General features: G+C 47.6%; 1 protein-coding gene across 1 annotated transcript in view; it reads right to left on the reverse strand.

Moving 5' to 3' along the window:
* The window catches only part of LOC119394230 (protein sax-3), a 232,786-nt gene extending 220,517 nt beyond the window's left edge, over positions 1–12,269 (reverse strand). Inside the window, exon 1 of the mRNA XM_037661517.2 lies at positions 11,821–12,269. Within this exon, the coding sequence (XP_037517445.1) occupies positions 11,821–11,938 (118 nt within the window). The 5' untranslated portion in view covers positions 11,939–12,269. The remainder of the gene's footprint in view (positions 1–11,820) is intronic.
* Positions 12,270–13,325: the final 1,056 nt, after the last annotated feature.

Genomic DNA, 13,325 nt, shown 5'->3' on the forward strand with positions numbered 1-13,325 from the left:
ACATTCATGAAATGCGGCTAGCTGACTCACTCTCCTCTGCCTTACAGCGTACTTGTTTGCATAAGAGCTCGCAGCGCTCGCTCGGAGTTAGAGCACGCGGTCACCGGTAGGCCACTATAAACGCCGAAACGGTGCGAGTTAGAGCTTTTGAAGAGTTGTCCGGTCTGAGCAGGCGCGCGAACCTTTCCGCGCCTGCGCTGCTTGGCACGCACTGCTTGGCACCTTTCCGTGCCGAGCACTGCATGCGTTGTATGTTGAAACAAGAGGGCTGCCGCTTGCTTGGCTCCGAAGGTGTACCTTAGGTCTGACAGGTATGAAACATGTAGGAAGATTGTGAAACGTACCGGTCGAGACAGGCAAGAGGCCTACATGGCGAATGCTTTGAAAGCTACGACACAACGAAGGGGGCGATCTCCCTGTGCAATGTACAGTGTGTGCAGTACTTACAAACTGGAACGCAGCACAGTTTTATTCTTTCTTTCTTTCTTCTTTTTTTTTTTTAGTGTAACGACAGCTATGAGCAATCGCTGGGGTCAACCGCGCCATGTGGCTGCAAACCTGGCCGCTAAAGGTAATGTTGGCACCGGCGTAAGTGATCAATTAAGTCTAACTTACAGCGATATGGCACGAAATGTGGATGCTAAAAACGAAAGTACGTGCGTTACTTAGCCCTGCATTTTCGCGTTTCAGTTCGTGAGTACTGTACAGAAGCGAACATCGCGAGGAAGAAGTTGTTATTGAGAAGATGGTTGTCTCCTCCGCGGGAGTCCGCATGCGACCGAAATAAACGAATTCAGAACCGGTGAAATGGTGGAGGACTGCTCATTTTTAGTGATTTGTCCATGACTAGCTTTTTTTATTGTTTCGTACAATTTTAACCAGCCCGCGGATTTACCGCTGCGCGAAAGTAATCGCTTTCTAGCCTGTTAACGCTTTGAAATGCGGTTGCTTTCAGCAAACACGTCAAGGCACGGTTAAGCATGTACCAAGCAAGACATAGTTTAGAAATTGAGGCTGAGGCATTCTTTTTATACGAGACTATCACAAAAAGCGCGAACGCATTAACATTTAAGTGCACAGGAGCAAAACGAGAGCAAAAGTAAGATGTAAACGATAACTAATGAGCTTAACCAGGAGAACTGTAATAATAAAAATAATTTCTGAATTCTTTTTCTTTGTGGCTTTTCTATATATATACATACTGATACATATACGGTGAATGACGGCGACGGGGACGGACATTTTCCAGCCGAGACTGTCCATATAATTGCTATCGCAATAAAAGAAACAACTATTATAAACACGCAATGCAATAAAATTGTTCGTCTCCGTGGAATGAAGATAAAAAAGTACTTCCAAAAGCCACGACTCAATATAAAACGTGTTCAGTGTCCCTTTTAAAGTCAGGAAAGACTCGTAACTTCTGTGCCCTAGTCAATTAAGAAAGGAGGAAGGAGAAAGAAAGAACCACATTTGGGCAAGAGCAAGAAAACCTTGCTGTTCAGAAAGACGCCGAAGAAAGGCTAACGTCCCGGCGGAACGCAGCCGACAATATATATAGATATATATAATAAAGAAAAAAAAACGGTAGCGCGGATTCATTTTCCGGTCACGAAACGAAGCGCTGTTTCATTTCCTTACGGCGTCGTATTCCAGCGCGCATTAATTTCGGGCTCACCCCGAGGACTCCCCGCCTCAATCATGTTTAATCCTTCCATTATTCCAAGACACGGCAGTTACGTCCGCTAAGGAAAGGCTCTTCCGGAAACCTCGGAACCTCGGAGAATTAAGGCATACATAGATGAAAAAATAAGAACTTCGAGTAGAGAAGCAATGTGAGACAAAGCCACCAAGTCGCTAACATCTAGCTTCCCAAGAAAGTAGCAGCGAGAAAAGGACGGCGACTGGCGTAATGACCTCACTGAATCACGCATAGGTTCATTTTGCGCCAGTACGGTCGACGGGCTGAGAATGAAAACTAAGATAGCGGCTTGTAGAACGAAACAAAGACGGAAAGACAATGCAAAGAAAGTGCTAGACGACGATTCACGAATTAGAGACGCACGCGCGCGCACGCTTTCCTGCGGGAACGCGCACTCAGCGCGCAGCGGACGGTGCGGATAATTAAAAGCGAGCGCCGCGGTATAGAAAACCAAGCGTTGCGGCGTAACCCTGGGAAGGCCTGCAGAATTGAGGTGAGCATTCGCCAGTTCTCCAGGGGGCGCCGAAACGTCATTTGAACCAATATGCGTCCGTGTTGCTCATGGTTCGAATGTTACAATGGAAAGTCAGTTCAATGTCACGGCTTTATGGAACGTAGCCGGCGAAACATTTCACAGGATAGTATGCGGCACGATGGCGCAAGATGACGTAAATTATAGTAACGCGAGCTTCTATCGGCCCTGCCTTTTATGTTGCATGCATTATGAAATAACCAGCATATTGCTATACTCGTATGAATTATCATTTTACATGTACTATATGTATCCATTATTTGTACCTGTTTACTGCCTGATGTCACTTTTAGCAAAAAGTACAGATCTTCGTTGTAGCGCTTCGTATATTGAATGCATTTGTTCGCTTGTGTAGCCTAATATAGTAATTTGTGGTGTTCTACGTGCCAAAACCACGATATGATTATGAGGCCCACCGTAGTGAAGGGCTCCGGAAATTTCGACCACCTGGATTTATTTAACGTGCACCTAAATCTAAGTACACAGGCCTCTGGCGTTTCGCCTCCACCAAAGTGCGACCGCCGCAGCCGGGTTAGAACCCGCGACTTTCGTGTCAGCAGCCGAGCACTCCAACCATTGCACCACTGCGGCGGATCGCGTGCGAAGTCTACATACATTCAATATGCCGTTCTCTCTCTCTCTCTATTTATTTTGAGGGCTACCATCAGGTCACTGATAAGAGGAACGAAACACCTGAGACAATTTATGCGTCGTGTTATAAGTGTTTCTTTTCTTTATTTAATTGTGAGTATCGTCTAACTTTCCTCTTATACTTCTGCAACTTCGTATTCAAGGTAGCTTGAACTACTGCGTTTTTTTCACCATATTTTCCACCTCGTTGAATGATAGCTCGAGGACTCATCTTTCTCGTAAACACACGATTCACGTGAAAGTGTAAAAAAAAAAAAATGGTTTGCTGACGTATGGCGCCGGCTTATGTCTCGCCTCGTAAAATATGCCTATTTTTACGAGCCATTCGTGCCGATAGTGCAGTAAGAACAGAAGGGAAGAAAATAGCTACACTGTTACAATGCAGAAAATAAAACCATGCAGAACAAAAACAAACATGTTAGACGTAACGGCGTAACCTGTAATGATAGCGCCAGAGAGCACGCCGAAACTGGTCTTCGTCGCGTTCGTGCCCATATAGCGTCGACAATCACTTTAGCGCTGATGTTCGGAAGCGAAACAGAGTTGCCGCACGACGAACGCGCGTTCGCGCTTCTCCATCACCGGTCGTAAATTAGAACGGCCTTGCTTATTACGGGAAACAAACTGGCCCCGCGAATCACGCAATGATGTGGCTGCAGGCGGCGTGCATTGCATGCTGAGGAGCGCGCTGGGCCGCATCTGTATGTTCAGCTCGACTGCTATTGAGCGTGCCAAAGCAATCCCGTCTCGCTCGGTTGATTTGCTACTGCACGTATGAAGATACGGGAAGAGTAGACATGAGGACAGCGTTGTACTGCGGAGGCATACTGAAACTGTTCTCAGTGTTGCAGTTTGATAGGAAAGGTAAACGGCAAGGCTTCGCAGATCATGGCGTACTGATAACTACATCTTGAATTACTGTCGATAAAATGCTTCTTTCTATTTGACAACCCTGTCATTGTAGGTCACCTTGAGTGTAATAAGAGTAATGAGAGTCTTACGCGCGCCACGCCAATCAGTGTTGCAGGTTTTATATCTCCCGCCTCAAGTAAACACCGTCATTAGGCAAATAAGTACAATGACATCGACATAGAAGAATGGATTGCTCGACCAGCTAACTCACTTCCAGATCCACTTCGTGGCATATGACATAGCATAAAGACGCACTATACAGAATGCATAATTTCGAAACACGACTTACTCTGGAGGCTTATTTAACCCTTTAAAGGTTACCTTGGTCGGTTGCTGAGTTTGTGTGGCTGTGTGGATACGACAATCATATGCTGTCTGAGCAACGTGGTTTATCGTAATACAAAAATTTTGAGATTTTCTTCATTTTGTTTCTATATAAAAGAGAAAGAAAAGGATGAAGCAGCCATGCTACATTCAATCATGGTCTTAACATAGTGATTCATAACGTGACATAACTTTCTGTAGTGTACATGTGTACTCAAAGCATCGGACGCGTTATTCGAAGGTCGCAGGTGAGGTCCCTGCCCGCGGCAAGTTATCTTTTCGTCCACTTTTCTTTCTTCGCATTCACATCATAATTACTACAAATGACATCCCATACTTTCCTTGGTTTTCTTGTAAACACCGTCATTAGATAAATAAGTATAATAACCTCGACAGCATAATCGAATAACCAAAGCACTGTGTGCCGTAAAAGCGGTATACTACTCATAAATTCAGCCTGTTCCAAGGTTGTCAGCTCGGCCTTGAAAAGTGTTTAACATCTGCGATTATTGTGCGCGATATGACATTGTGGTCTTTGTCTACACAAGGTACGCATGTCAAAAGCCATGCAGCATTTTCTATGCTGACCACTGAAACGTTAGGTCTTTTAGGGGCATACCCTAATGGGGATATTGAAGAAGGAATAAAAAATTTCGGAAAGCGCTGACTGAAGCTTTCCTGCCGTTGTTTGCTTTTTTTATATAGTATGCAGTTCCCTCTCCCCTTCATTTGTTGATGTGTTTTTCCAAGAGCAAACCCTCCAAAGGGATCCCCTTTCATCGCGTGTCGTACCGGACGATACTCACTCTTCGGGTGAAGCTTTCATAGATCACATATATCGGCGTCATACGCGAAAAATCCGGCGCTGGCGAGCGTACAGAAGTGTATTCCTCCAAGGTGCGCCCGTCGCATGCGTAGTTGTTATGCGCCATTTTCCAATAACTGATGCTCTGTCGATCGTGGGCTTGTCGGCGATCAGCAGTTTCCGATATGGCAACCTGATCTTTTATCGAGGTCACTGGTCATTTCGCGTTGCCACATTTTATTGTTAGCCTCATGGTTTCGCGCATGACTGTCGTTGTTGCTTGTCGCAACAGAAGTGTGTTGCCCTGATCAGTGCGTGGGTGAAGGCCCAATTCCCGGCATGGAAGAAGGAAAAAGTTAGGAGGGAGCACTGCGCAATGCGATACAAAGAAAGAAAGAAAGAAAGAAAGAAAGAAAGAAAGAAAGAAAGAAAGAAAGAAAGAAAGAAAGAAAGAAAGAAAGAAAGAAAGAAAGAAAGAGAAATAGTAGTTCACACACGCACAGACGAAGCTTCGCTCGCCCCCTATTTTCCCGATAGGGCAATTCGCGCTACGCCATTGCCACAGATACAGAAGCACGTTCGCTGCAGTCCGCAAGTCTGGTGTGTATGGTCTGAGACTAAAGGGAGCGCACTTCTTTTCTTTCCTTTAACAAATGCAGGTCCACTTTTGGGAGCGTCTATAGCAACGCGAGCCACAAAAGAGCGTGCAAGCAGCGCGTACTCCAGGAAGCACCGAGCGGGCCCCCGCCGTTAAAATGCGCACGCACCGAGAGCAGGAGGGAGGACAGGTGAGTCATGCCTGACAGAGGATTTGTTAAGCCTCGTGCGCCGGTCGATCACGGAACACCAGGGCAAACTCTCCAGCTGCTATGCGAGCTAGACTGCGGATTGTGCAAGGACAGTCTTTTTTACAACGTTCACAACGTTCCAGCATTTATAACGCTCAAGCGCAGCGTTCATAAAGCTCCAGCGTTCTCAAAACAGCGCTGCACAATTTTCTTCTGAAAGTGTATGAACACAGAATCTTAACTTTGTGTGTGTTTATGTGCACCACGCGCAATAAGCGTGCAGCAGGTGTTTGGAGACAAAAGGGCAACGTGCCCGGCGAGTGACCAGCGCTGTTTCAAAGAAAGGAGTCGAGCGTCCGCCAGGTTCCATTGTGGTTTCCCCTATCCGTCATCTCGCGCGTTTCCTTTCTAGCCAATGCTGTCTCCTTTTCGCGAGGCTGTGCCGCCAGTTTTAGAAGTGAGCTTTGCGGAAGCTGTTGTTCCAACGTAGCAGAGAACCCAAGCCGACATTGGGTTCCACCCAAGCGCGATGCCGCTGACACTGCTTTTCGGCTGCGCTAAACTGATTGCGTCCGTAATTTCCAAAACTTATAAGTGAGCTGCTAAGGGACAAAGAAGGAAGCTAATCGGCCAGCGGCGAAGTCGTTTTCTGCGTTCCTGCAACGTAAAGGGGAGCACAGTCGCTCCGCGGTAGTTTTTAATGACTTCTTTTGAGAAATTAATCTTGACATTACGTGCGCTCCAGCGACGCCCGAACCTTCAGCGCATGCTGTCATCTGTTGTCCCTCTGCCTGAATTTCTGGGTTCCTGAGCATTAATTCTTTTTTCTTTCTGTTCCGGTGTCCCTGGTACGTAATGACCGGCTCCGAGAGTGATTTTGACAAGACTATAAGTTACGTCACTGAAACGGACAGACTTCGTAATGCTCTGCCCGCGACGAAGCAAGCTTGCTCAGTGGGCGCAGCATTTGTCAAGCTGCACTCGAAAGCAAATTGGAACGGGCTCTTTGCGCGGAGAACGGTGAGGTCTTTGGGCGGGAGAGCGTGCGTTGAGAGACAATTTATGCACCTCGAAAAATAACCAAGCGGATGCGAGACACCAATCGCGTGCACTTGTATTTGGTGAATTTCTTTGATTTCTTGTATCGGTAAGCAAAAAACCTAGGTAATAGAATCGCCGATGACTTGGCTAAACGAGTTTCGAGCTTGAGGCGTCTTAAAAATAATGAAAAAAAAAACATGGCTGATCCCTCCGTTATAGGGATCTGTATAACACGAAAGTGAAACGTGTCTTCACAGAAGTAGTGCTTATTGTGCAGTAATATATGAGAGAATGTACAATGTCTATTGGTGTTTGGCAGGCATAGCATCGTCTGACGTGGACGCACCCACGTAGACGCCTAGTGGCACGTCGCCATTGCGACGACTAACGCCCATATGAACATGATTTAACCGTTGTGGTACCTGAAGTTGCTAGCATATACCTGCACACAGCGTACCATGAATCCCGCGCAAACACATCAACAAGCACACAATAAACACTGGTACTCGATATGCACTTCTTCAAAGCGTCGTCAATTAAGAAGAGAAGCGCCACGGTGTGCGCTCCCAAGTAATAGGGTAACCTACGCCTTTGCTCATGAATACACTACCGCACTGGACTAAAGCAACACGGGAGGCAGACGTTCGTTGCTTGAGCCGCGAACGCGCGAAGGCGTTCCACGTCCCGCTGGCCTCTGTCTCGCTCCACCAAGGCGCGACATTCGGCCGTCGACATCGCTGCCTTTCTGCAGCGCTTATTGCAGCAGTTTTATTAGTCGGTAATATCGCATTCGAAGCAGTCGGCGGCGGGCACTTATCGTCACGGGCCGAGTTGTCGCAGGTTTGATTCCCGGTAACACAACGTTATCTGGTGGTTTTTGTTTGTTTCTCGTTCGTTAGCGTCCATTTTATCAACCTCATATCCGTGACGGAAATACTTCACTGGAGTCTTGGGGGACACCGGCGTAAAACACTTTCGTGTTAAAAAATAAAGAAAAGCAACGCGAGAGCGGTGGTTTATCAGTGAACTGTTTTGACAGCCCCATTATCTGCCGAAAAGCTAAAAAAACTATATGGACGTCATTATTCAATACAGTTGTTGATGCTAGCCCAACAAGAAAACGATCCCGGATAATAAATTAATCTGTTCCATCTTTACAATCGCACGACTGATGCTTGTAATGGCGTCCATGGCGCGCTATGCACTCCATTGAAATAGCAAAGCGCGGCAGTAGTGTTTCGCTCATACATCTGTATTTATGTATTCATGCAGCTTTAAGCTATATTCCTTGCGCTATTCTAGAGTGTTCCTTTAAAACGAGAGTTCATATTCGAGAATCGCTTCGTGCTCAAGAAACAGCATCGATCAGAACAAAGAAGGTGCTTTGTAAACGCGGCTCCATATAAATGGAAACGTATCATCATCATCATCATCATCATCATCATCATCATCATCATCATCATCAGCCTGTCTACGCTCACTGCAAGGCAAGGGCCTCTCCCATGTTCCGCCAATCAATCCGGTGCTGTGCTTTCTGCTGCCACGTTATACCTACATACTTCTTAATCTCATCTGCCCACCTTATTTTCTGTCTCCCCCTGACGCGTATGCCATCTCTTAGAATCCAGTCATTTACCCTTAATGACCACCGGTTATCCTGCCGACGTGCTACGTGCCCGGCCTATATCCATATCATAGTTGAAATCAAGAAGAAGAAACGTATATTATCGAGAAATAAAGGTGGGAATGTTAAGCGGAGAAACGCATAGACTTGGCTACCCTGTGCAGGGAAAAGGGAAATAGAAAGGTGAAAGAGAAAGTCACGGAAAGCATGCGCGAAGACGAAATTGTGCCCTGCACAGTGCGAAAAGCAACGAAAAAGCATCGCTCCAGGCTAAGCGTAGACTACAGAATCGGTCCGGGATACTCTGCATGCATCTGGCACCAAACACATTTGACAATGAAAGCAACAGGGCTACTTATAGGTGCATGCACAGACCTATGATCGCGCAAACATCGCAGGCTCGCCCGAATCGCGCGCCGCAACGGTTGTGAGAAGAATGGCCATTGTGATCTGTATGCTGCTTTGTCTGGCGCGGTGGTGAGTCTTCTATGCCTGGCTCGACTAAGGGAGAGTCAGCACCCCGAGCCGGGTTGAAGTTGAGGAAAGGGGGGGTGGGGAGATGTGGCGGTCGGGTGTTGCGCTGGCCCCACATCGCTCCCCCCCCCCCCCCTACCCTGCATCGACAGCTGCGGCCATTCAGGGCTCGCCCGCTGCGCCAGCGGTGCGGGCAGCGTTCGCGATTGTGGTGCGGCGGCAACGTTTTGAGCGAGCAAGAGCCCGGAGGTTAAGCCCTCTGCTCGGGCTGGGCAGCCGCCGAAACGAGCACAACAGAAATGCGCCGCGTCTGCGATCATCGCCGTCATTGGCGGCTAGAAAAGCCCGTTAGGCTTGCGTCACCATCTAAAGCTGAAAGTCAGTAAAGCGGTGTTTCGGATAAACAGGGTGTTTTCCACGACAACCCAGGAACGCCTTCAGAGAAAGGGGCTGGACACACAGAACGCAAGCTGAACGGTTGCTTTCATTGTAACGGTTAGTAAATGGTTATTAGTTCGCTGTGTCCTGCGGGCCTCGCTTTGCTTTGATGCCGTTCTTCTGTTGGGTTTTTGCAAAATAGTGCGTTTATTCGAAGCAATCTGCCGCCCTTCTCGTCTCGCCTTATGTACAGCACGCCTGGCTGTTTTCAAGGCGCCTACGCGGGTGTGCTATGTGAACGAAAACAATATCACGTGAGGCTGTTGTGTCTCATTTCCTAAAATGTGAACGGCTTCGCTGTCGCTTCTTCCCATCGCGGATTGAGGAAACACTAGTAAGCCATTTTTTGATGGCTGGGAGAGGTCTCCTTTGATTGGTGGATCACGACTTCGCAGAAACTTCGTCTTAAGCCAGCGAACTTGTATGACTAGACCGCTTGAGCGACGTTTACGGTTCTCTCTACTCCTGGGTCACAGGAACGGCACAATCCATAGCAAAGGAGGTGCTAGAGTCACCGGTGACGAATGTCCCGGACCATGACTGAAAACGCGCAAGAAGATAGAGCCCGTATGTGGTACAAAATGAATTGCTTGAGGTCTTTTTTTTCTTCTTTCTCTTTATTCTGAAAAACACAACTCTGCTGCACGTAATGCAGTGAGTAGCGTGAGTTGATCGAGACGCCGAATAGGATTCACTTATTCATTGCCGCTGTTATCTGTCCCATTTAATTAGATGGTCGCTACCAAAACTCGATTGATGGATTTTAAAGCATTTTAGAGCCAATAATAAGGGTGACAGCACAGAAATTATCACTGCGCATTTGATTTAAAAGCGGGGGTTCTTGGCTGAGTAGCCTACTTTATGTCTACTGTATAATCTGTACAACAGCCGTTTTCTGGAACTTGTATTTTTTGAAGACGTCAATGACTAGACGAGTACACTGTGTGGAAGTCGAATCGACTTGCTTGGATACCGGATATGACGACGCGTCTGAGATCGGCACGCAGCTTTGACTCGGCTGATTACACATGTAGTGGCCAGACTATGTCGAACAAGCAATTAGAAACGAATACGACGTGAACGTTGTAGCAACCCTGAAAGCGCAAATAAAGAAATAAAAGTGCGCCTGCTGGATATCCGCGATGCATGACTGAACGCCCGTGATGTATTGCGCTACGCTCAATTCATGCGCCACAGCAGGAACCGCTTTATGGACACAACTATTCCGTGAGCTCCTTGCGGGCGCCAATCGCGACCTATTCTCGCAGGCGACGTCCCGAATGTCGCGCGCGAAGATGCGGCTGAGAGTCTTAAGTGACCAGATCCCGTTCTCGAGGAGGCGTATTTTCCTGGCCACTGTTCTCGTTAAGTGAGTCGCGCGCAAGGCCGTACAACAGCACTCGTTGCCGCAAGAGATACTCAGCGCTCTGGACAAATATAAGACAGTTTCGAGGGCCGCATGTTTTGTAACATCATATACTTAAGGAGAGCCGTGCGATGAATTCTCGTGTTGTCTGCAGCGCTACATTTTTTTTTGTTCGCACATGACCTTCGTATCATAATATCTGGGGGGTTTAACGTCCCAAAACCACGATATCATTATGAGGGACGTCGTAGTGGAGGTCTCCGGAAATTTCGACCACCTGGGGTTCTTTAGCGCGCACCTAAATGTGAGTACACGGGCCTCAAACATTTTCATCTCCATCGAAAATGCAGCCGCCGGGGCCGGGATTCGATCCCGCGACCTTCGGGTCAGCAATCGAACGCCATAACCATTAGACCACCGTGCAGGGGCATGGCCTTCGTATCACAAGTGATGTAACACTTCAGGCTGAATATTATCAGCATAATTATACTTTTGAAACCCTCACGCTGTATTTGAGGCCCAGTCAAGAGCTAAGGAGCCACCGGCACCTTAATTTTGCGCCGATATCTTCTTATATTACACTAATAAAAATTGGATTATATAAAGCTTGCGAGGTAAGTGAGAAATAAGGGACATGTTACAGAAATATAGCGGGAAGGAGGTCTGCGGATACTTGTAAACTGAAAATGGCATTTTTGCAAACACGGCATTGCCGCGCTATTATTACGCAACGATACTTCAATTTGTTCAATGAGACTAAAGCAATTTTCAGTGGTCGTGACTGTAAGCGAGATCACGTGGATCGCGCTGTAATTTCGCCATTTTCTATACTTGCGAAAATCATGATGGTTAATTCGGCCCACAGTTCTATAGATATATATTCGCTAAGAATGCGTCATGGCGCTTGATGCCTTATACCATTTAATAAGATTATTTCGCCGAGTCGCGCGCTATGGGTCACTCACTGTCATATATTTTACCTGACACTGTACGTGGCACTACTGTAGTCACTAGTTTTCGGGTTTCGCAGCTACAACAGGTAAGCAAGCGCGCGACCCACGCGTGCGTAGATATACATATAACGCACGTACAAGCACCCCCCGCACGACCAACAAAGAAACTTACTCAAACACGGAAGGCGCGACAAGATAAACACCACTCACGTGCATTGGAGGCGTCTGCCGTGTAAGCGAGGAGGGTGAGAAGAAGGGCTAGGTTAATCCGAAAATCCGTTATCCGAGGGACGACCCGCCTTAGGCGGGGATCACAGTGGCCTCCCATGGCTACGTAGCGGTCATGCCACGGTTCTCGACAAGCAAACACCGGGGGTGAATGACTACTCCCAGCGCATCGTAATCCAGCGGCGTTCTCCCAGTGTTGCCACTACGGGTCGTTCTCCACTCTCGGTCCCGCCGACCGGCGCGAAGAAAAAGCTGGAACGTCGTCGCCCGAGGCCAGCTGTGCACCACACACACCACGCACCACTTCGACGCTCGACGCACTCTGAGAAGAAAGAGGAGCGACAGTGCGTACGTGCGTACATGCCGCACCCGTACGCGCCACACGGAGTCAACCTCCTCTGCGATGCGAACGTACCGCGCGCTCTGCGCAGGAGAGCAGAGCGGAGCACGATGCTCGTTCGGCGGCGACTCCTGCTGCCGCCGCCGTATAACGATGCCAGCGCCGCCGTGAGTAGTGCGGCTGCTGCCGGCGTTTATGCGGAGGTGTGAGGAGAGAAGCCCTGGAGTGGACGCTCACGCTGTTCTCGCACGAAGGAATTAGGTTATAGTGCAAAGAATGTAGCCGCCGTAGCCTCGTCTGTGAAATGTTTGAATGGAGAATGCCTCGACAGGTCTTTGTCTGAATTCGGGCGTCTGTAAAAAGGCGTCTAAGAAACACACGTGCTCTTATCCGTCATTCGCCAGGCGAGAATGAACAGCTTATTAACGACACTAATTTATGCAGCAAGTACAGAAAGTGTAACAGCAGGGGTTAAATATTTCTGTGAAGACAAAATTAATATTTGGTATCTTAGCGAGATAACAAGAATTTATGATTAGTTGCCAGCCTCTAGACTACGTGCAATCGCTTTTTTATTAGGTTAAATAGTGAGAGGGTCCCTGATCATGATAAAGCAATTTACAAAATCAAAATAGACAGGTCGGAGTAATTCTACCCCTTCCCCTGCACAATAAATAAAGTTTTTCCACCACCACCATCTGGCAGGTAATAACAAATCGTGACCGACAGAAATTCATGTCAAGTTGGAGGCTTGAAGTGATCAGAAGTCACTGAACAGGGAATGCCGCTGGTGCAATAGATGTGCAACGGAAGACGGCTGAGAATATCATACAAAATGGATGAATTGCAGATAGATTGAATGAAGAGGAGAAAGTGCCTCAGGCAGAATGCCGGACTGAGGCACATTCTCCTGTTCATTCAATCCATCTGCCCTTTGTGTTACCACCAGTCGGATCCCACCTTCACTTTCGAAACCGATTAATCAGGAATTTCGCAGACATAAGACGCAATAAACTCGAGCAAGATGGGTAACTGGAGACCACTGAGGGAGGCCTTAGTCCTGCAGTCGACTATGCAGTGGATGATGATGATTATGATCAAAACAAGTGGTACATGAAGTAACAGTGTAGCTCTGCAGAGGTTGCCC

This window comes from Rhipicephalus sanguineus, chromosome 5 (genome assembly GCF_013339695.2).
Source record: "Rhipicephalus sanguineus isolate Rsan-2018 chromosome 5, BIME_Rsan_1.4, whole genome shotgun sequence".
Taxonomy (NCBI): Eukaryota; Metazoa; Arthropoda; class Arachnida; order Ixodida; family Ixodidae; genus Rhipicephalus; species Rhipicephalus sanguineus.